At 41.6% G+C, this 25,081-nt stretch overlaps 1 protein-coding gene and 1 pseudogene across 2 annotated transcripts; both read left to right on the forward strand.

Annotated features, from left to right (window-relative positions):
* Positions 1–11,150: 11,150 nt before the first annotated feature.
* On the forward strand, positions 11,151–13,233 carry LOC143552816 (uncharacterized). Its single transcript, XM_077042947.1, has 2 exons — positions 11,151–12,097; positions 12,780–13,233. Exons 1-2 carry the CDS (start codon positions 11,151–11,153, stop codon positions 13,231–13,233), a joined length of 1,401 nt encoding a protein of 466 aa, XP_076899062.1.
* Positions 13,234–15,078: 1,845 nt separating this feature from the next.
* LOC143552794 (protein ELC-like pseudogene) lies at positions 15,079–23,717 on the forward strand (annotated as a pseudogene). Its single transcript, XR_013138712.1, has 2 exons — positions 15,079–15,641; positions 23,628–23,717. The product of XR_013138712.1 is annotated as a protein ELC-like pseudogene (transcript).
* The last annotated feature ends 1,364 nt before the right edge of the window (positions 23,718–25,081 follow it).

The following is a 25,081-nucleotide window of genomic DNA, read 5'->3' on the forward strand; positions in this document are numbered from 1 at the left end:
ATGCCATCCACATGGGATGCCATCATGACAGCAGCTAAACGCTTTGCGGAAACGGAGAAGCAACTGGGTAGAGATCTCCCCCAGAGCACAAACCTCTACACCCAGAAAACAAGAGAAGACAACGTCCTTACCGCCAGACTAAACAAAAAGCGGAACTAGGCATTTGGCAGTCAAGGGTAAACTTTGACACCTCATCCGGCTTGCAACATCGGTTAGGCGGAAGGGATAACGTACAGTCGAACCAGAACTCCAGATGGACACCACTCACCAAAAGCGTCACCGAGATATTCGCCACTGAGGAGCTCCCATGGCCAAAGGCTCCAATAATCCGACATCGTCACAATGCTGATCGGAGCAAATACTGTGACTTTCACAGGACAAAAGGCCACAACACTGAAGAATGCATAGACGTAAAGGACATCGTCGAAGCATTTGTCAGAGATGGGACGCTCGCGCACCTCGTGGCGTAACAAACGCTGAGCAGGCTGACGCGTGTAGAACCCCAGTTGGGGAAAACACGAATAAAATTGCAGCTTCAATGTTGGAGACTACATACTGCGTAAACAACGAGATCCCGAACCGGGTGCATATCGGCTCGATGGCACTCCCATCCCAACAACATGGAAGGAAGCTCAATTACACAGTTTGCATGTAGATCAATTCCAAATTTGTAAAGAAAAGGCCCATAGCCACTTCTAATGGAAATGATTCTCCTTAGAACATCGATGCTGATGATCTTACATTTATACTTATGAACTTTCAACACTGATATGCCGGTATTCACCGCATAATTACGTGGAAAGTCGTTGCGTGGGGAAGGCGGCAAAACCCGCATAAACCCAAAAAACGGCAAACCTTCACGCAGGCCAGTTAAAGGTAAGGTTCAGTCATCCCACTAAATGAAAGTGCCGGTCTATCCGCACGAATCATGATAGAGGAAACTGAACACTAACCTATTAACAACCGCGCGTCGAACGGTTAATTTATTCAACACTGATGCCGGTATTCACCGCATAATTACGTGGAAAGTCGTTGCGTGGGGAGGGCGGCAAAACCCGCATAAACCCAAAAAACGGCAAACCTTCACGCAGGTCAGATGTAGGCAAAGTTTAGCCATCCTACTAAGTGCAAGTGACGGTCTTACCCGCACAATCACGAACGAGGAAGCAAAACTTCAACCTATTATCTACCACATTCAAAGGTTAACTTATTCTAAACACTTAGAAAATTTCAAAGGAAAAGATGAGGAAAACTTCCACGCAGGTCAGATATAGGTAAAGTTTAGCCATCCTACTAAGTGCAAGTGACGGTCTTATCCGCACAATCATGAAAGAGGACGCAAAACTTTAACTTATTATCTACCACGTTGAAAAGTTAACTTATCTAAGTACTAAAGAAATTGCTAAGTTAAATCAGAATATGCGTGAAATAAACAAGGCAAGGAATTAACACATAATCTTTATTCCATCAAAATTCAAATATTACAAAGATTGCTGGGTACATACCCGCATACAAAAGAAGCTATACAAAAATAAAAATCTACTCTAATGGTGGAAAGGGATCTTCAGGATCAAGCTTCAGGACCACTTCCACTTGGACCCGCACCATCAGTAGAGTGTGGCGGTTCAAGGAAAGCTTTAAGGATAGCTAGCCCATCATCAGCAGCAGCAACTTCGTTCACCTTTTCCACCACCGGATGCGGGAAGGCGGCATACTGATTCACTGCTTGGTCATATACAGCTTCAGTATCAACATTATATAAAGGGAAGTTGGAAGGCGGGGTGCCTTTCTCAACGAACCCTAGACCAAGCAGGAAGCCGGCCTTTTCCCCTTCCTCGTGAGAAGCGTTGAGGGCTGCGCTCATGGCATCGTCGTATGATGTGTCCGTGAAGACTCGATGCACAACCTACAAGAAAAAATACAAGTATCAAAACCTTTTCTATTTACAAAGAAAAGCGTGAAGACATTAGAAAGCTAAGCTTACCTGCGACAACGCTTCTTGAAGAAGCCATTCCTTGGTAACCAGAGCTTCCTGGAGGGCGGCTCGAGCTTGGTTACGGGCGCGTTCGGCTTCACTTTTGTTGAGGTTGGCAAGCAACACTTCTTTAGCCGCAGCCTCTTCAACGCCCTTTAGCTTCCGCTCAGTGTGGTCAAGCACCCCCCTCTGGTCCAAGATCTCTTGGAGCTTCTTGGCGTCTTCCATCGCCAAGGCATCATGAGCCTGTTGGAGCGCCTCTAGTTTGGCTTTAAGTTCCTCATTCTCGAGGCGTAGAGGCTCAGCAACAGCTTCAGCCTTGGTGGCCCTTTCAGTTGCGTTCCGAGCAGTTTCCTTAGCCAGCCGAAGCTGTTCGTTAACAGCTTGGGCAGCCTTGGAACGGGCCTCGAGACGGGTCTGAACTTCAACTTCAAGGGCCTTGAATGCCTTCTCCTTCTCCGCAGCAACGGCGGAGAGCCTCCTATTCTCCTCCCGGACAGCCCGCGCCTGAGCTACTTCTTGGATACGAGCTGCTTTTAACTTGTCGTTTTCACGACAAAGCAGCTCGACGCGCGGCTGCATCCGGGCCAGGAGAACCCGAAGCTCATTGGTTAGCATACCCTCCTGGTAGCTAGCCATGGCTTCCCCCAACGCACCACTGGGAGCTGCGTGATGAGCCCACTCCACGCACTCCACAGGCGTGCGAAGGGTTGTTCCTCGGCGGATGTTCCAGCGTGGAACATACACTTCATTGGAATCTGACACTGCAAAAAACAAAAAGCAGTTAGGAAAAGATGATATATAAAAAAAAAAAAAAGAAAAAAAGGCCAAAAGAACCCTACGCACCTGTAGGGTCGACAACAGGCCGATAGCCGCCGAACCCATCACCTGAACCCAAGGGAAATCCATCCAAGAGGTCAGGCAGATGGGAAGGAGGCAGAGGTTGGCGAGAAGCCCCAAACATACTTGAAGGATCGGCCGTAGCTGCCGACGTCGGAGGAGGCATGGAGGCCGCCGCGGTAGAAACCAACGGAGGTGAACTCACCGGAGGTGCACTCACAACCGTGGTCGCCGCTGCGGAAGTACCCGCAGGAATAGTCACCGCCGGATCAGTAACAGATTCAGTAAATATGGCACTGACAGCCGGCGGAGATTTCATCGCGGTTGGAACAGTTGGCTCAACTGGGCGAGCAACTGAACCAACAACTGGGTCATCGCCTCAGGTAGGTTGACCAAACCTACCGTCATGGGTCCGGAGGTGCTCCTCCCCGCTCCACCCTGGAATGCGGTAGCATCCACGCCTGCACAAAGAAGATATAAGTATAATGGCGGAAATATATGAAGTTAAAAAGTAAAGTTTGTACTTACGGGTTTTCTTGAGCCTAAAAATGCGAACTGGCGGGGACGAACCCAATGGAGCCGGCCTCTTCACGCCGCTCACCGTCGTTGTCCTGGGCTGCTCGGAGGTGACGGTCGTCTCAGCCTCTGGAGCAGTGGTCTTATCACCACCAGGGTTCCCCGCCACCTCCTCGCTCTCGGTCTCTGAATCAGACCGAGGCACCGGATCGGCAGTGGAGGCAACCTTCGCCTTCCCCTTCCCGCCGACAGCCTTCTTCTTCCGCACCAACGGAGGACCATCTGCGGATTCCTCATCAAAACACAAGATTAGAGGAATTCCAGCAGAGGTTTCAGCATTGAGGGGTCGAGGGTTGAATAACTCCTTACCTGGCCGCCTGGCGCTCAGGATCTCGTGGCCTGGCGGGTAGACCTCCACGAACCGATCCGCCGTCTGTTCGAGGATGGGCAACTCGTTCTTATCTAGAGCACGAGTACCCATCCGAGCGGGACTATCAGCCTCCCGCGAATGCAGGAGCGACTGCAAGTCGTTCCCCTCTGAAATAAAAGAAAAACAGTTAGAAGACAAACCTATATAAACAAAGAAGACAGAGCATACCGTAAGGGACAGAGTTCAAACCGTATTCGAGGACGATTGGAACCTGTGACGCCTCCTTCCACACCCGGCTCATCCCAAGCATCACCATCCCAGACTCCGCAAAGCGGTATACCGGAGTCTGGACCCGAGAGATCTTGGCGAACCACTCCGCCTCCTGGTAGTTGAGGGCGTGAAGGGCGGGGAGTGCTCTCCCATTCTTAAAGGTCATCGCAAGGGGATGACTCGAGCGGAGATATAAAAAAACTCACGCTTCCACGACCGAAGACTGCGCTCGGTAGCGCAGATCTTCAACCCCTTGATCCGATTGACCAAGGTGTACCACCCCTGGATGCACCTCCAAGAATAGAAGGTCATCAACCGGTCAACATGGGGCTCCACGCCCAGAATGAGGCACACCCAATCAAAGTGGCGGATCTTGGCGATCGCCATCGGGTGTACCTCCGTCAGATGCACGCCGTGCCTCTCCAAGACACGGTATACAAACTTCGTCAATGGGAACCTGAGATTCCCATAAACGAAGAATGCAGCGTACACCCCTATCTTGCCCTGGGGGCATCGTACACCGTCTGGTGTGGCTCCGGAAACTCAGGCTCGAATGACTCGAGCATGAACTTCCGGACGACGTACCGATAGAGGTCGGCCGGAAGAGCACACTGGCATTCGCCAGCAGTGCTCTTATCGTCTTTATCAGACGTAGACGTCGGGATCTCGACGTGCACGTCAGATTCTTCGGCAGCAGCTTCAAAATCGTAAGTAGAAGACATGGTTTGGAGGTAAAGAAGAGTGATTTCAGGAGAATGCTTGGCAGAAAGTATTTGCCGGAAATCGTTTACAAGAAGAGAAGAGTGAAAGTGTGAATTACAAGAGACCCTCTCCCCCTTTATATACTCATCGCAATTAATGCGATGAATTTAATGCGGAAGAGAGAGAAATCGCAGGTGCAATGAAACTATGACACGTGGCAAAGTGCAAGCTGGCAACAGCTGTTGAAAGGACGCGTGCCATTAATTTCGCGGCCACGCGCCCGAAAAATCGCGCCCACGCGTCTGAAAAAGCGTCTGGAATGACCATGTACTGTCACGTCGCCATAACTTCCTTAGGGATGGCAAAAAAAACCAAACCCGATGGGGAAAACCGAAACCCGCCCCGAACGGGGCGGGTTCGGGGACACTTAATCGGGGACGGGTCCGGGTTCGGGGTTTCCCCGTTTAAGTTAATCGGGTTCGGGGCGGGTATGGTATAGCCTGTACCCGCCCCGTATACCCGCCCCGTATACCCGTTTAAACCCGTTTAATTAAATATAATTTTTATATTTATATATAATATATTATTTATTATTTATTTTCCCAATAAGGCTGCCTAACCCATTTTCCCGTATACCCGTTTAAAACCAGTTTCCTACTTTCCCATTTGGCCATTTACCCTAACCCTAGAACAACCTCCCGCCCGCACGCCGCCGCGCATCTCTGATCTCACAGCCCGACTCGCCATTCTGCAGTCGCCGTTCCCCATTCTGCAGTCGCCGGACTCGCCATTCTGCAGTGAGTAGGCACAGCCCGTTCCCCATTCTGCAGTCGTCGCCGCGCATCTCGCCGGACTCGCCTGACTCGCCACCGCCGCGCATCTCCACAGCCCAGTGAGTAGTGGTTTCAAAAGCTATTTTGATATATTTAGTTTCTGTTTTTGATAGATTCAAACTTTGTTTGATAGATTTAGTTTGATAGATTCAATCTATTTTTGATAGATTTAGTTTTGATAGATTCAAACTTTGTTTGATAGATTTAGTTAACAAGATTCTTGAACTGAATACATATATAGTTATTTGTTAACTGAGGTCAACACTCACTAACTCATTGTTCATTCTATTAGATCATTGACGGTTGTAAGTTATGCTTTGTGTATTGTATTAAGTGCATTGATTGTTGTGAAGCATGCTTGTGTATTGTATTAAGTGCATTGACTGTTGTGAAGCATGCTTGTGTATAAGTGTATTGTATTAAGTGCATTGACTGTTGTGAAGCATGCTTTGTGTTTTGATTGCGATGCTAAGAACATTTTCATTTTCATAATTATTCGTAGGATTTATGGAAGGACACACACAACAACCACAAACATCTCCGGGTGATAACTCACAAGCCGATAGCAATAACTGTATGAACCAATCTTCACCAAATACAAGCAATGAAGGTCCATCACACACAACCACAGGAGAGCAAACCCAAACCCCAACCCAAAATGATGATAGCAACATGGGTTCTAGGAAGCGAAAACTTACGTCAATTGTATGGAACCACTTCGAGAAGATGACGATCAATGGTGAAGACAAGGCGGAGTGCCACTATTGCAAGAGAAAATTAGGAGCTAAGAGTGAGAATGGAACACGCCACTTACTTGATCATTATAACAAATTTTGTCCAAAACGAAACCAAAGAGATATACGTCAACAAGTATTGGGGATGGGACAAAAAACAACCGACGGACAAACAAATCTAACTTGTTTAAACTTTGATCCCGACAAGTCAAGGAAAGATCTAGCCGAGATGGTTATTGTTCATGAATATCCTCTTGTGATTGTTGAACATCATAAATTTAGAAAGTTTGTGACCGGACTACAACCTTTATTTAAGGTTCCATCACGAAATACCTTAAAGAGTGATATTTTGAAGATTTATGACTTTCAAAAAGAAAAGACAATGGGGTATGTTTCATTAATTATTTGGTTTTAATATAATTAGTTATTACTTAATTGCCTTTTAATTTATATCTTTGATTTATTAAAGGATCTTGGAGAAAAATCAAAGCCGGATTGCAATTACCACGGATATGTGGACATCAGGTAATCAAAAGAAAGGTTTCATGTCAATTACCGCACATCTAATTGACGAGAAATGGGAAATGCAAAGCCGAATAATGAGGTATACTTCAAAATTTGTTTTATTAATTGCCACTTTAATATGTTGAATGTTTTATCAAATGTACTTTTACTAGGTTTATTTATGTACCTTCTCCACATACTGCTGAAGTTCTTGCTGAGGTGTTATATCAATCAATGTGTGATTGGAATATTGATAGAAAGATATCAACAGTAACAGTTGATAATTGCAGCACTAATGATTTAATGATTCACTATTTATTGGATAAGTTGTCTTTAAGCTCTTTGATTCTAGGTGGGGAGTTGTTTCATATGCGATGTTGTGCGCACATATTGAACTTAATAGTTCAAGATGGTTTATCTGTCATTGGTGAAGGAATCAAAAGAATTAGAGAGAGTGTTGTTTTTTGGACGGGAACACAAAAAAGAGTAGAAAAGTTTGAGGAAGCTGCTCGTCATTTAGCAATAGATTGTTCAAAAAAGTTACCTCTTGATTGCAAAACACGTTGGAATTCGACATATCTAATGTTGAAAGTCGCTATTCTTTACAAGGAAGTTTTCAAACGTTTAAAGCAAAGAGAAACCCAATATAAAACTTTGCCAACTGAAAGAGATTGGGAATTTGGTTCAAGCATTTGTGATAAGTTGAGTTTGTTTTATGAGCTGACTTTGATGTTCTCGGGTACTAAATATCCGACAGCGAATGTCTTTTTTCCATCAATATGTGAAATTAAATCTTATTTGGGTATATGGAAAGAAGATCGAGACCCTATGATCAAGATGATGGCAGAGAAGATGATTGTTAAGTTTGATAAATATTGGTCGGTTATTCATGGGGTAATGGGAGTAGCAGCAGTTTTGGATCCTCGTTACAAATTGAAAGCAATGGAGTTTGCTTTTCCAAAGATATATGGTTCTGAAAAGTCGGAGAGTGCGATAATAAAACTTAAGGAGCTTGTATATAGGTTGTTTCAAGATTATGAAAGTTACAGTCAAGGAACTTCACGGGATGATGGTGTGAGATCAAGTCAAAACAATGCGGGGGGTGGAAGATTTTTCAACGAATACTTCACATTCGTTGAAGAGGATAATCATTCGGGTATGACTTATTATTTACATTAATTTAACTTTATTCATTAATTGTATTAACTTTATTTATATATTAGGTGTCACAACGGAGCTTGATTTGTATCTACAAGAGAAAGTTTGGATAAAAGAAACTGAGATTGACCTTTTAGCTTGGTGGAAAACAAATGGTGTCAAGTACCCAAGGTTGCAAAAGATTGCTCGAGATATATTGGCGATTCCAATATCTACCGTTGCTTCCGAGTCCGCTTTTAGTACAAGTGGTAGATTGGTAAGTCCACATCGTAGCCGTCTTCATCCAAAAACATTGGAAGTGTTAATGTGCGCCCAAAGTTGGTTGTTGAATGAAATCAAAGGTAAACAAACATTTTATTTTTTATTTTTAACTTAGCTACTATATAAACTTTTGACTTTTGTGATATGAATATAGCAACTTGTTCAGAAGAATCCGAGGCATATTGCCAAACTATTGAATATGATTGTGACGATGGTATTGAGGTAATACATATATATATGGTTTATCGTTTACATTTTAATATGGTTTAACATTGATTCTTATATAGTTTCCAATTAATATGTTAATGTTTGATTATCATAGCAATCCGGCGTGACAAGTGTTTGAATGGTTGAATGGGTGCGGTATGGACGTGTAAGAAGGATCAATCATGAAGTTAATTTCCGTTGTGATGGGAGAAATAAACATTTTTATGTATTAATAATGTCTTTTGTATGTGTAATGTGTTTGGATATTGAACTTTTTGTGTATTAATATTGTATTGTAATTTTGTATCATTTTCTTACAATCGGGTTTTAAACGGTGAACCCGACGGTTAAATGGGGATCCCCACAGGGAATTTAGCCCGTTTAAAAACCATTTATGCTAGACGGGTTCCCCGAATACCCGCGGTTTTCCCCGAATCCCCGATGGGGATTCCCCGTTTAGTCCCCGCGGGTTTTTAGACGGTTTTGGTAATGGGTTTTATAAACCGGGGCGGGTATGGGATTGGCATTCCCCGCCCCGAAACCGCCCCGTTGCCATCCCTAAACTTCCTGCACGTCCTGACACAGAAGAAACCGTCGGACGACGTTTCAACAGTTTGGACTGTTCTTATCCTTTTACCAACTCTTCGAATTTCAAAATTTCAAAAAGATTCAAAAGTAAGCGGGAAAATACCCCTTACCTGGACAACCAAGTAACTATAAGACAGGTGCGAGTACAGTGTTAAGGCAAAACCCTTCACATACTTAGCACCCGCAGGGAATTGACGGTAGGAATACCTTGGAAGTAAAGTAACCGTAAGACGAGTGTGGGTACAGTGTCAAGGCAAAACCCTTCACATACCTAGCGCTCCGCAGGGAATTGAAACCAAGAAGGATCTTCTGGGCAATGCTTGCGGAAACGGGAATAACACCCCCGCATAGCGGGAACGTCGAGAACTACATTGTTTGAAGCTCCAAGATGGAATTGGTGGTTTTAACATAATTGATCACTATGTTCAAAACTATCAAAACCTCATGGAGAATCCACACAAGTGGGACTCAACGCTCCTGACTTGCGAGGAGGTTACAGACCTACCCGCATCATACCCAAAGATCAAGCAGGAAAGTCGGGAATTTCTGCAAGTGACATTAGGACTTCCGCGGGAAGAATCCCCATGGAAAACCTTAAAACTAAACCTTTTTCAAAAACCCTTTGCTTAAGTCCAAAAGTTCACCTCACTTATTAAACATTCATGAGAAGAACATTGGACTGGGGGGACTTGAAGAGGTAGGTCCCAGCAGAGCCCAGTTGGACCCGCAGGACTCACCTTGAAGAGAGACGTCTGCGCAGTAACCAACTGGATCCGCAGGACCCACCATGCTCAGAGACGTGACGTTCTTACGCGCAGTACGCAAGCTGTTCCCGCAGGAAATGCCCCCAATGGTGAAGTACTCCGCCTGTTCCCGCAGCTGTGGATACAAGCCATCAGGGAAGGCCACCCGCGCATCAAGGCTACACGCACAAGGCACTTAGCTCTCAAAATAATTCAGTAGTCACCTGAAAGAATGAGCAAAGCCGGGAACAATCCCGCACAAAGGTGGGAGGGGGAATACTCCCGCCCAAATGAGCCAGTCCGTACGATACTGGAAGATCTTTTGTACTGTACCTGACGAGGTATGGGCAAAAGATCTGACCAGAGATACGACAGCTCATTGACAACAGTATGGCGAGCAGCATGCTCTTGTACTGTATGTCACTATTAGCCGCTGCCTACTCACCAACTCCTGCCATACCACGTGCATAGCCTGCAGTTGGTGGAAAAGGAATAGTACACAGCAGGCCTGGTCACTGTCAGCCGCTGCCTACCCACCAACTACCAGCATGGCACGTGCGTAGGCCACAGTTGGTAGAACAGGAATACTATTCAGCCGGCTACACCTTCTTGGAAACCTACCTTCGGCTATAAATACCCCAAATGGTATGATCATCTCATCTTATCTTGTATCTTATATCTTATACCTGATATATGCTCTAGCAATCTCTTAATATACACTTATATTCAAGAGCAATCTAGTCTGATTCTCACGCCGGAGGGTGGTCACAAGGAGGTACCCCCCCTTCTCAGTGACGAGCTCACGGTGTCTGTTTTGCAGGTTATCAGAAGAACCATCTTTGCCGGGTCTAACCCCTCGTGGGAAACATCTATTTAACCCCCAGATTATCCGTAATCTGCCAGGGGTCGATTAGTGTTTCTTCAGGCCGGTAAGGGTTCACCTAAGGGCATGTGGCTTAAGCATGCATAGGAGATAGTCTTACATGTATAGCATGTAGATGTAGGGGATCCTTTCCAACATAACATATTAGCATCTCATGTAGGGTGATTCATTAAAGTGGTGTTTGGTTAATTCATTTATACTGCTTTATTATATTAGCTTATAACTTATTAATCACTCATAACTAAATTAAATTCTACTTTTGATACCTTTATTTGTAAACAGAAAACGAGAAAGTAGGAAGGTGGCTCCAGCCTTCAAAAATGTTGTTGGCGCCTTTACCATTAAATCCAACGCAGAATCCGCTCGTCTTTCCATCACCTTATTCTTCTTCTTCTTCTTCTTTATGAATATCTTCGCAAAATCTGTGTACTATCTCATCAAAATCTTCTTCTTCTTCTTCTTCCACTCTCCAAATCTTTCAACAAAAACATAAACTCACCTACACATTACCATCATCATCATTATTATTATTATTATTCCTCCGTATATTCCCACATTTAAATGTAATGCATCACCAAAAACCACAATTCCACATCGGAATTGATTCTTCAATATCCGATCATCATCCTCCTCCTTCATCATCATCAGACTTATTGTTCATGTTACCGCCACCTAACAATAATAACAAATTCACAACCACCTTAACAAACTCTAACCACCAACACCAAATCACAATTGACGATGATGAATTCAACCCAGTTCATAACCCAACCTTTTCGCCCGAAAAACATCGGTTTTCAGGCACGAAATCTGTCGCAATCCACCTCCTCCACCGTCTCCGCCACCTTCGCCAACTGCAAGCTCACATCCGGTTAATATTATTATTATCTTTACCATTCTTTTACTTCCTTGTATCACATCCAAGCCATTCGTTCGTACTCGATTTCCTATCCGCATTAGCATTCTCATCCGCATTGTTGTTTTCTCTAAACCTCGGCCTCCCGAAGCTCCCATCCATTCGTTCGTTGCTCGCTCGGTCATTCCCGATCAAATCGCATTCGTCTGGCTCTTCCCGACCTCCATTGCCCGTGTTCTGGTCAATCGGGTCGAAGACGAAAGGTGACAAGACAAAGAGGGTGAATTCGGGGTGTTGGGTGCAGGCGTATAGCAACGGGGACGTGTACGAAGGCGAGTTTCATAAGGGGAAGTGTTCGGGTTGCGGGGTTTATTATTATTACATGAGTGGGAGGTATGAAGGGGATTGGGTTGATGGGAAGTATGATGGTTATGGGGTGGAGACTTGGGTTAAGGGGAGTCGGTACCGAGGGCAGTATCGACAAGGGTTGAGGCACGGGCTGGGTGTTTATAGGTTTTATACGGGGGATGTTTATGCGGGTGAGTGGTCGAATGGGCGCAGCCATGGGTGCGGGGTGCATAGCTGCGAAGATGGGAGTCGGTATGCGGGTGAATTCAAGTGGGGGGTTAAACATGGTCTTGGTTATTACCATTTCAGGTTAGATCTTGTAGCTTGATCTATTTTGACATTGTACATTAAGGTTTAGCCTGTTAAGGTTAAGCATAAGGGTTAGGCTCTTTTATGGGTTTAAACGAGCCGAGCTGAGCCGAGTATGAGCCTATGATTAACTTACATGAGCTTGAGCTTGGCTCTCGTTTCAAGCGCTGTTTACAAAGCTCGAGCTTGTTGTGAATAGTTTTTCAAGATCGGCTTGGGCTAGACTCGTTTATGTTTTTTTAGTTAATTTGTATACATTTTATAAATTTTTGTATATAACAATACAACATAATACATTACTTATTTTTGATAATTTATATATAAAATAATAAATAATTATATAAAATATATAATTTTAGTATTTTAACTAAAAAGTATATAAATAATAGATTGTTTAGGCTCGCTAGCCAGCTCAATAAGTGTAATTTAGGATCGAGCTCATTTATTAAACAAGCTTTTTCTAGGTTACGCCCGAGATCGTCTAAGTTCAGCTCGATTCGAGTTTTTAGCGAGCCGCTTTTAATATAGGCTTAGGAGCGGTTTGGCTCGTTTACACCCCTAGACTTTCTCTATATATAGACTTGCATGTTGTTCTAATTAGACAAGAAAATATATATAACAATTTATATTGTATTTTTATTATTAATTGATTCGAGAACATTTGTGCTTGAAATACTTGCAGAAATGGTGATGCATATGCTGGAGAATATTTTGCAGACAAAATGCATGGTTTTGGAGTTTATAACTTTGGAAATGGACATAGATACGAAGGATCTTGGCACGAAGGAAAACGACAAGGTTTTGGAGTGTACACTTTTAGAAATGGCGAAACGCAATCCGGGCACTGGCAAAATGGCGTTCTTGAATCATCCCCACCTCTTCCTGATCATCAGTCCAAAGTCCTTAACGCAATTCAAGAAGCGCGACGGGCAGCAGAGAAAGCATATGAGGCGGCTGGGAAAATGGAGGAACGGGTGAATAATGCGGTTATATCTGCCAACCGGGCAGCCAATGCTGCCCGAGTGGCGGCCATAAAGGCGGTGCAAAAGCAAATACACCAAAGGCGAAATAGTGATGAGCTTCCTATCACCATGGTGCAAAACATCCAGCACCTGCCAACCCAATTCACCATTTGACCGGTTCATCTTGGTTATGTGTTAGTTGTACCTTAGAAGATCGACATGACCACATGTACAGTTAGGTAGCTAGATTAGTAGTAAACTAACTACTGAGCTGGAGTTGTAATTATTTTAAAGTCCCCTTGTACATTATGATTGGTTTTAAAGTATTATATATGAAGTTATTAATTTTAGTTCTGGACTTGAAAAACCCTGCTGATTTTCAATTCTTGAGTCCTTGGCATGATAATGTAAAAAGTAACTTGTACAATTGTTACAAAAAGTGGGCAAACTCCATAAAATATAAACATAAATGCAATTTTTTTTTTCAAAAACAACTTGAAACCGGTACATCCGTTTATGGTTTTATTTCCTTGTCATTTCGCTCTAACTAACTAACATTGTGAGTTAGACCGAAATGACAAGAAAATGAAACTATAAGGATAGCCAAACAGAAAATTTATTTAAGATGAAATGCTAGAAAAAATTGCATAAAGATTGTTGTCAAGTCCTGGATCGATAATAAAACACGAAGTAAACGACTAACTCTCGTTTATATTAATCAGAAAATCTAACTCAAAAAACTTATTATAACTCTTAAACCCTAACTCAGTTTGACTTTTGATGAATCCTAACTTGGTTGCATCTAGATGAACTCTAACTCGGTTACATCTCATGTATGTCTCTATATGAACCCTAACTTTGTTGCATCTCACATGTTCTATAATGTCTAACAATAACTTGGTTTATATAGATTAACCTAACTTGCTAGCCAACACATTACTTATTATAATTATAATACAATTAGGAAACATATAATTACCTATGACCAGCTTGTCAACATTGATCCCTCAAATTCACCACTTATAACTTAGAGTCTGAAATTACTTCTAACATGTTATACTTTAAATAAACATACCAAGGTCTTAGACTTCCACAATAACCTCTTTTAATTTGTGTTTTAAGGTTGTTTGATCAACTCAACTTACAAACTTCAAAAGTAAATTTCTTTCAAACATAAATATCATTCGAAAAAATGCTTTTTTTTAATCAACCCAACTTAGAAATAAGTAACTTATCAACTATAGTTGTCTCTTATAAGACCGTGTAGTGGATAACGCCCACGTCATATGACGTCACGTTACCATATAGGCCTTATACACAAAATGTATGTAATGGATAGCCCCTTCCAATTATTATTTTATTATTGTTTTTATTAAAAAACAATAAAACATCTCCACTATTCATTACCCCACCAATCATAAACCTTCAACACCATCGTTGTGAGGGAAGCGCCCCAAGGGAGGGGGGTTACTGGTGTTTTGGTGGGGTTATGAACGGGAAAGGCTTCCCACTACGATGGTCTAATGCTTCACCAAATACTGTACTCTCAACAACAATCCCATTTACCATAACTTTATTAATCGTAGTGTTTGGATCACCTACCTTGTATTCAAGAACTAGCTGGCCATAATCTGTTTATATTTACGATCAAGAGGCCCTTTAGTTATTTGATAATTATCTTGGAATATATAAAAGATTTTTCAATGAAGTTTCTTACAGACTTAAGACTTAAGAAAAGTATCATGTTTTAAACAATAGTACTTTGTTTTCTTATATTAAAAAAAGTGTATTTTATTTATATTCAGTTTTGATCATTTAAAATTCATAAATGCACATAACTACACAACTACACATTAGAAAAAACCTTGATCTCTGCACATAAATAGGGATGAGCTTGATACCAATCTTAAAAATTCAGACCTCAATTTTTCCAAAAGGTTGACCGTTACAAAAAATGCTCAGGTTGGTACCGGTACAATACGGTGGGCAAAAAATTCGGTAAATACCAGTACCGAATGCGATTAATAAGCTGGTGGAGAATGTGCATACGGATGTTAGCGAGTTGAGGAAGAAGAGGGAGGTTGAGATGGAAGGGATGTTTACGGTGCAGGCGGTGTTATGGCAGCGGGACGAGGTGTTGTTGAAAGGTGTGCGCGAGATGCAGTATGAGAAGGAGGGGTTGGAGCAGCAGTTGCAGATGGTTTTGATGAATACGGATGTGTTGGAAGCATGGGTGAGGGAGAATGAGGGGAAGTTGGGTGGTGGTGGTTTGGGGAGTGTTAATGCGGATGAAGCTTTTGAGACGTCGGATTCGTTGTCGAAACAGATGATGGAGACTACTTCGTCTGATCTTGCTATAGAAGATGTGATTTATGCGTTGGATAAAGCTGTGCAAGAAGGAGCTATACCATTTGATCTTTATTTGAGGAATGTCAGGTTATTGTCACGAGAACAGTTCTTTCAACGGGCAACGTCTGCTAAAGTTAGGGCTGTGCAGATGCAAGCTCAGATTACGAACATGGCTGCCAGAGCACCTCCGTATGCTGTTTGACCGGTCAAGTAGTCGCCTTTTGCGTTATGTGGTACGTAAAAGTTAACCTTTTTATGATGATAGTATGTGTACTCGCCCATTGCAGAGGCCCATGAGCCGTGTTTTTTTGTTAGTTAAGTTTCGTATGATCTTTTAGGTGGCAGATCCATAGAGGTATTGCATTAAAGAGTTTTAGAAAACCAAATAAAAGGTGTACAACTACGGCTTACAACATGTAGACAACCAACAAAAATGTTACAACTACAGTCTATAAAAATAGTAAATTGACGCAATTCATAGAGCAACTTGAGAATAGATGCATCAGTTTCATTTCTACTTACCATCATCACCCAAAGAAACTTGTCCCATTTGATCACCAATTTCATCTTTCTGCAAAGCTTTTGGATTTTGTTCGTCACCACCTATCTTTATATTGGCCTGCTATGCACTTGCTGCTTTATATTTCTCTTAATCAATATTTAGAAATTAAGAATTTAGTTGTTTTTATTGGTTAACAAATAAAAAATAAAAACTAACTTGAAGCACTTCAGTTGCGTATCTTTGGGATGCAGCATCTTGCTCAGCAAATCTGCAAGCATCCTCTGTTACCTTTTGTTATTACACATTTACACCCCAACAAAAGCATTAGTTATCCAAAACCAAAAGCATAAAGCCGTAAACCTCAAAACCTGCTTTGTATCTTTAAGTACTAAGGTTAATTAAAAGGCATGCTACATCAACCTGCAGATATAATGTATGAGGTCTGACTATTAAGTATTAAGAGGTTATTTACCAACAAAGTTTTAGGCTGAGGGGTGTGGAGCGTGAGAAAGGGCGCAAGAGGACAGTCGCTCGCGCCCCGGGGCGCGAGCACCACACCACCGAGGCGCGAGAGGGGCGCGAGAGGGGCGCGAGCGCGGAAAAAGAGGCAGGCGCGGATAGGCTAGCGACTGAGAATGGCGTGAAGGTTTCTTGGGTTGCGTGAATAGAGCCGTTTGGGCTCGTTTTTTATTAAAAAAAAATTTTTTTTTTCATACAATTTTTCTCTATATAATAACCTATATCCAACACAAACCCACAACAATGTAACATACAATCTTTTCTCTCTATTAAACCTATATCAAACCCAAACCAACACCAATATCATATTACAATGTGTTTTTTTTTAGTACTTTAATTTTTTTTTAGATATTAATGTGTTTTTTTAATTAATGTGTGTTTTTTTAAATAATTTATGAGTTTTTTTAATAATACGTTTTTTTAATACATTTATAAAAAAATAAAAAAAAACCCGCTCGCGCCCCCTCTCGCGCCCCTCCACACCATGGCCCGGGGCGCGAGCACCACTACCAACACCCATCTTATCAAGTTTCTCTCTCTGTCACACGTCACAATATTATTGGCTGGCGCCCCCACTCGCGCCCCCTCTCGCGCCCCCCACACCCCTCAGCCTTAGACGGTGCAAAAAGTTTCTATTCTATCTGAAAAATAGAGTCCAGCTTTCTATTTAAATTTTGTTGGTGAGCTTTTAAAATTCGATAGCTATAATTTACTAATTTTCCATCTTACCCTTAATTATTACTCTCTACCACTAGGTCTTTCAAATCAATTGGCATCTTAACACTAAGGATAAATCTGGCATTTTTCTTTTCAAAGTTTGTAGACATCTTAAATTGCGTGTTAGGCTGAGGGGTGTGGGGGGCGCGAGAGGGGGCGCGAGTGGGGGCGCCAGCCAATAATATTGTGACGTGTGGCAGAGAGAGAAACTTGATAAGATGGGTGTTGGTTGTGGTGCTCGCGCCCCGGGACATGGTGTGGAGGGGCGCGAGAGGGGGCGCGAGCGGTTTTTTTTTTTATTTTTTTATAAATGTATTAAAAAAACGTATTATTAAAAAAACAAGAAATTATTTAAAAAAACACACATTTTTTTGAAAATTCATAATAAAAAAAAACATACTAAAAATTAAACAAACAATAATATTTAATAATAAAACTAATCTAATACAAGATCATCTGGTCGCCTCGCCCACAAATGTTCAACCAACTCATGTCGAAGATCCCCGTGTATCTCACGGCTCTTGATATTTGCTATGTTATGAAGTTTTTGTTGATCACTGATTGTGGACGGTTGTGGCGGAATGTCTCCTTGGTAGTTTTGGCATATAGCTTTGCCCTCGTCTTCTAACGTCATGTTGTGTAGGATAAGACACGTGTAGACGACGTCCATTATCCTCTCCCGAGTCCAATAACGTATCGGGTTCGCCAGAACATAATATTGTTTTTTTATAGCTCCAAAAGCTCTTTCAATATCTTTTCTAGCAGACTCTTGCTTCTTCGTAAAATACTTCCGTTTGTCGGCGACTGGATCTGTAAAAGCTTGAACTAACACAGCCCATTCGTTGTAAATACCATCGACCAGATAGTACCCGTACTTGAAGAGTTCTTCATTTGCAAGAAAAGATTGAGGTGGTTCAACCCCGTCGATAAGGTCGTTGATCAAATGTGACTGATCGATAACATTAAGGTCGTTATTTGACCCAGCAACACCAAAAAAAGCATGCCAAAACCAAAGATCCTGTGACACCGCCGCCTCAAGTATGAGGGTCGGCCCTTCATGATCACCACGGTGGAACTGACCTCGCCAGGCCGTTGGACACATAGCCCATCCAACATGCGTACAATCGATGCTACCTAGCATCCCAGGAAAACCATGTTTTTCTGCGTGCACCTCATATATGCGTTGGATGTCATACGTTGTAGGTTTACGCAGATATCTCCGAGCGTAAGTCGATATGACTCCTACGTACAATATATATTAAAAAATGTAATAAATATTTAATAAAAAGTAAAATTAATGTTTTTTACCTTGGCAGAAAAAATGAAGGGATTCACGTGCAACCCTTTTCGACATCTGTAAATACTCATCTAAAGCGTCCGACGAGATGCCGTACGCTAATTGACGGATAGCAGCCATGCATTTTTGAAGAGGGGTAAAACCGGGAAGACCCCTAGCATCCTCCCTTTGTTGAAAAAAGGGATACCGTGCCTCTAAATCACTCGCTATACGCGTGAACAATTGCCTGCTCATTCGAAAACGAGTTCGAAAATCCGACTCCGCGTATACCGGTTGAGGGCTAAAATAATGCCTCATCAAAGTATCGTTAGCACCCGATCGATCACGATCACGAGGTGGTGCTCTAACCCTCGGGAGTCGGGGTTGATGGGCTTGATTTTGCAAGAGATTGACCACGGTTGCGGTCAAAACCCCCCCTACATGAAGAAGCAAATCATCCTCTTCGGAGGAGTCGGAATCAGACGAGTACGACGACATTATTTTTAAAAAAAAATTTGGGTTGTTTTTGGATTTTTTTTGGGTATTATATAGGAGTTTGGGATATTATATATGAGTTTGGAGATTGAAGTTGTGTTTGATATGGTAAAAATGGGTTGATTTAGGGGTATTATATAGGATTTTGTAAAGGTTTTTTTTAAAAAGTTTGAAAGAAATGGGTAATATATAGGAAGTGTTGTATAAAGAAATAGGTAAGTTTGGTTATTTTTTGAAGTTGTGTTAAGTGTTGTATAAAATTTTTTTTGGATTTTGTAAAGAAATAGATTGACCACGGTTGCGGTCAAAACCCCCCCTACATGAAGAAGCAAATCATCCTCTTCGGAGGAGTCGGAATCAGACGAGTACGACGACATTATTTTTAAAAAAAAAATTGGGTTGTTTTTGGATTTTTTTTGGGTATTATATAGGAGTTTGGGATATTATATATGAGTTTGGAGATTGAAGTTGTGTTTGATATGGTAAAAATGGGTTGATTTAGGGGTATTATATAGGATTTTGTAAAGGTTTTTTTTAAAAAGTTTGAAAGAAATGGGTAATATATAGGAAGTGTTGTATAAAGAAATAGGTAAGTTTGGTTATTTTTTGAAGTTGTGTTAAGTGTTGTATAAAATGGGTAATATATAGGAGTAAAATTTTTTTTTTTTTTTTTTATTAAATAAAGAGCCAACGGCTCATTTTAAGACTCCAACGTCTCTTTCACCATTCCCCAAGTCCCTTTACGCCATACAGCTCCCGCGAACCCCCTTGCGCCTGCTTTGTTTTTCGTGCTCGCGCCCCTCTCGCGCCTCGGTGGTGTGGTGCTCGCGCCCCGGGGCGCGAGCGGCTGGGCTCACGCGCCCTTTCTCGCGCTCCACACCCCTCAACCTTACATATTGAATTTGTAGTATAAATGTGGCTTTTGAGAAGTTTTCACTTGTAGTATTAGTGTGACCTTTCTTTAAAGGGGAGGCTTTTGTAGGTTCAACATAGATTGCTATAATTACTTCAATCCATAACTCAAAAGCAACAACCTTTTGTCCTGAAGAGGTAGGTTCCAGCAGAGACCAGTTGGTCCCGCAAGACTCACCTTGAATAGGGACGTCTGCGCAAAGGCCATCTGCTCCCGCAGGACCCACCATGCTCATAGAATCTTACGCACAGTACGCAAGCTGTACACGCAGGGAAAGCCTCCCAGTGGTGAAGTACCCCGCCTGTTCCCGCAGTTGCGGATACAAGCCATCAGGGAAGGCTACCCGCAGACAGCAGGGCTACACGCACAAGGCAATAGCTACTTCAGTAGTCACATGAAGGAATGAGCAAGGCGGGAACAATCCCGCCAAAATGAGCCAGTCTGTATGATTCTGAAAGATCTTTTGTACTATACCTACCAAGGTATGGATAGGACAGACGATCTGACCAGAACAACCCATGAGCCAATCACAGGGTGACAGCTCACCGACAACAGTACGAGGAGGAGCACCCTCTAGTACTGTTTGTCACTATTAGCCGCTGCCTACTCACCAACTCTTACTGACGGGCGTGCGTAGCCTACAGTTGGTAGAATAGTGTTACTGTTCGCCGTAACCTATTCACCAACCAGTATGGCCTGCGTATAATCCACAGTAGGTGGGACGTGCATAATCTACAGTTGGTGGAATAGTGCAGCCGCCTTTGTTACTGTTGGCCGTAACTTATCCACCAACCAGTATGGCCTGTGCATAATCCACTGTTGGTAGAACAGGAATACTATTCAGCCGGCTGTACCTGCTTGGAAACCTATCTTCGGCTATAAATACTCCAACATCTTGGAATGGTAAGATCATCTGCTATCCAGTTATCTAACAATCTCTTAATATACTCTTATATTCAGAGCAACCTAGTCTGATTCTCACGCCAGAGGGTGGTCACAAGGAGGAACCCCCCCCCCCCTTCTCAGTGACGAGCTTACGGTGTTTGTTTTGCAGGTCTCCTGAAGAACAGCCTTCTCAGCTAGATCTCATCCGTGGGAAACATTACTTAACCCCCAGATTATCTATAATCTGTCCAGGGTTCACTTAGTGTTTCTTCATGTCCTTTTTGAACTTAGAGCTGAAATCTGAATAACTAACCATTTGAAAGAAGATGCTATTCAATTGCAACTCCTTTTTTATCCTTTCTATTCTTCACCTAATAATCCATAATCATACTCAAACCTCTGCATTTCTAAAAGGATATCTTACTATCATATGAATAGTGGCTTACCTATTGATGATTGAGAGCACCAATTATAAGTAATTCTCCTATTGAAAAACTTAAGTTCTTACCCATAGTAGATCATAAAAATTAAGTTGTTCCATGGACAGGGTGTCAGTTGTTCCATGGACAGGGTGTCAGTTGCAATATTTTGTCGTATCTCCATATTTATGAAAAATCATAAGTATTCAGTTTCATCCTGAAGCCATCTTTTTAATACTGTTAAACCAGTGCACTTCAATGTTTTAGTATAAGCTTCTTTTAATCCCAAATCGAGAAACCCTAGAATTGGAAAAATACGGCGTTAAAATCTCACTTGGGCGATCGAGTGAAGAAGAATTTGACTATCATGCCAAGTGTGTGAAATCCATCATCGTATGATGTGATGTAGTCGAAATCGACAATGTTTTTATGACCGGATCGGACATCGAACCGGACACGTTACCGGTTCACTGTTAAAAATCAGATTTCATTTCTTTTAAAACTTTCTCCTTGTTATTGTCCCACATCGCCCAAGGTAAAACTTCTAGTCTTATTAGTTCTGTATAGCCTTATTAGTTCTTCATAAAAGTGTGAAAAGTCTTCCCACATTGCCCCAAGAAAAGTTCGTGAGTATTCTGTCATTCTTATAAGAGTAAAGTGTCAAAATAGTCCCTAAGGTTTACTCAAGTATGCGACTTTCGTCCCAATTTTTTTTTTTTGCAACTGCACCATCGAGGTTTCCCATTTATTGCCAGCTACGTCCAAATTGCTAACTTTGTTAAACTTTTAATGCTATGTCGGGGTAAAACTGTCTTTGCAGTTCATTTCTTAAATATCAAATAAAAAAATGTATAGACCCCACCTATTATTGAATTATATTGTATATTTTGAGAATTCAGCCTATTCATCTTCATTGTCAAAGGAAAAAAAAAAACTGTTCATCTTAATGAACCAGTCACCACATCCTCATCTTTATCTTCATACCATCTTAAGTAATCTTCCGGCGGCCACTTCCAACCCACCACCATCTCAAACCACCCCTGCTTCTCGTCAGGCGGCCTTGTAATCGTAGTAACCGGTACTCAAAACAATCTCACGGTATCGGCACCTAAATCCCATCAATCCGGCCTTTCTACGACAACCTGAGCACCGATTCGCCTCGCGCTTCTTAATTGTGTTGGATATATCCTCTGAAAACTCCGCCGTCGGAGAACACGATTTCTGATGCAACTCCGCCGGTTTTGTAGATCTATTAGAGCTCGGTCTAGAGTCAATAGCAAACTGGTAATCAGATCCGATCTATCCGATGACGATCTAAGGTCAGCGAATGTAAAATGGAAGGTTTTACAGAAAGAAAGGTGTATTTAGAAAGAGAGTTCGATATGGTGATGATGGAATATGGGGCAAGTGATTCCAGGACGTTAAATGATGAAAAAGCCCATGTGATGTGGTGATTTCGGCGGTGGTGAGTGGCGGTGGGGTGATTCCGGTGATCTGCTGGGTGGTGGTAACCTTCTGTGGTAAAAGATGGGGGTGAAGGGGTAGGATTGGGTATTTATTTAATTATTATTATTATTATTATTATTATTATGTAAATAGTAAAGAAATTAGAGAATGTAAAATGACAAATATACCCCTGACTTAACGTTAAAATCTAACAGAGTTAGAAATTTGGACGTAACTAGCAATAATTGGGAAACCTCGGTGGCCTGGTTGCACAAAATAAAGTTTTTGGACGAAAAACGCATAAGTGACCAAACCACAAGGACGATTTTGGCACTTTACTCTTCTTATAAATAGAAAAGTCATGAAGTTTCCTCTAGAGGTTGAAAATAATAATAATAATAAATATTTAAATTTTCAAACCGGTTCAACCATCAAACCGGTTTTCTGGCCCAACCATGAATCGGTCTGAACCGGCTGGTTATTTGGAAAGCGGTTTAAAGGACACAACTGGACTGCTAAGGGCCCCGAATCCTGGTTGAATCGGTTCGTCTGGTCCGTCCGGTCCAAACTTGAAAACATTGGAAATCGGGGTAAAGGACGGCGGCGGTGCAATGCTGGTCGAGGAAGAAGCCAGAAGGAGTCAGTGATAGGCGATCGGTGCACGTACATGAAAAGCAGACACCGTAGAAGAGATGAGGAAACATATAGAATTAGTGTTAGGATACGCATATGGCAGTACAGGCTAAGAAACATATAGAATACGCAGTAGAGGATACTCACGCATATTGCAGTTGTATATATGCTTTAGAAAAAGGAGGACCTCTACAGTAACTTTCTTCTCACAAAGAAAACTTACATTTTAATATATATATACACACTATATAATGTGTTGATATTTGAATGTGATTTCATTTTGCCTTTACCTATACAATACCATCTCTTCATTCATAGATTGGAAAATTTGTTTTAATCCAGCATGACATTTTCTTCTGGGAGTCGATGTACTGATGAATTACAGTCTAAAACTCTTTTACAGGAGGTTTGTAGATGCTACTGCAAAACATATCCCTTGAAGATTGATCGTGATTGGAGGAGACTTGGATTTCATTATAATGTTACTTTGGTTGGGAGTGTAAGTACAAGGTTTGGTTTATGTACTTTGGTTAAGTTGCCTAGTTTATTATAGATAAATAAATAGTACATTTTGTTGATATCTTATTCTCTTTACATTATTACATTTGGTATACGTACGTGTTGTTTCTGAACTTGTAACCTTGTCATATGATTTGACTTATTATTGTTGCTGCAAGTGATGGCTAAAGGGATTTAATTTTGTTTTGAAGTGTCAAAATTGTTGGGCCCTGGAACAGGAATTTACTCATAATTTTCACATGACTTTCAAGCCATAATTTGAAAGGCCCCATCTAAAGTTTTGATGCAGTGTTATAAAACATGTGCATTATATTCATTAAAACGCAAGTTTGTAGCAACCATAAACATCCACTATATATAGCAAAAACTGGAAGTAAGAACACATAAATTTGACAAGTAATCGTTATTAGCGTATTCAATAAATCCCATTAATAGCAAAGTTATGATATGGTCTAAGGAAGGTAAGGCTGTCTATATCTTACTTCTACCCTACAAGAATAGAGAGTGCTTTCGGTAAGACTTCTGGCTTGATAGCAGTTTTGTATCAAGCCTTGGACATAATGTACATAACACTCAACCATCGACCGATTGGTGTATGCGCCCTTATCCTTCGGATATCAACGTTACCACATTATGCCTGATTAATCTTCTGCCACTTTTAACATTATTTTTACGAAATTAGTAAAATAACGTCAAAATTAGTGCAATTTCACTTTTGCCCCCCAAGGGTCCACACATATATACACATTTTATGCACACACTACAAACAAGGCTTGCCATAAATTTGAACAAAAAAAAAAAAAACCCCTAAAATAAAGATGAGTTATTATTTAGATGTTGAACAAAAATACCTTAACAACAGCCTTTGTTTCCAATCTCTTTTAAGATCTTGAAAATTTCATAACCTGCAAAATCCCAAATGATACTCCTGAAATTTACTTTTAACATAGTTAAAAATTTCATAACCTGCAAAATCCCAAATGATACTACTTGTCGGACAAAACAATTGATCTTTGTTTAGGATTATGCATTTATATATTACTTAAGACTTTTATGAAATTCTCGCAATTTTTTTTCAACACATTTGTGTCATCCACCGTGTCCCTAAACAGGTCTAGAAACATGTCGTTTCGTGTTAACCTATTTTTAAACAGGTCGGTGTTTGGTAAGGATAAACTATTAGTTATCATGTCATATTCGCGCATAGCACCATGTAGCCCCAAATAGAATAGACGTGTTGTACAGCTCACGTATGCACTAGGAAATGAACGGTAGATGATACTCTTATACTCTATACTTAAATTGGCAAGTGTTGGCGCTTCACTCAACTTCTTATTATAACTTTTAAC

This window comes from Bidens hawaiensis, unplaced genomic scaffold, assembly GCF_021521415.1.
Source record: "Bidens hawaiensis isolate Kalapana, Puna unplaced genomic scaffold, B.hawaiensis_p1.1 tig00017038_1, whole genome shotgun sequence".
Taxonomy (NCBI): domain Eukaryota; kingdom Viridiplantae; phylum Streptophyta; class Magnoliopsida; order Asterales; family Asteraceae; genus Bidens; species Bidens hawaiensis.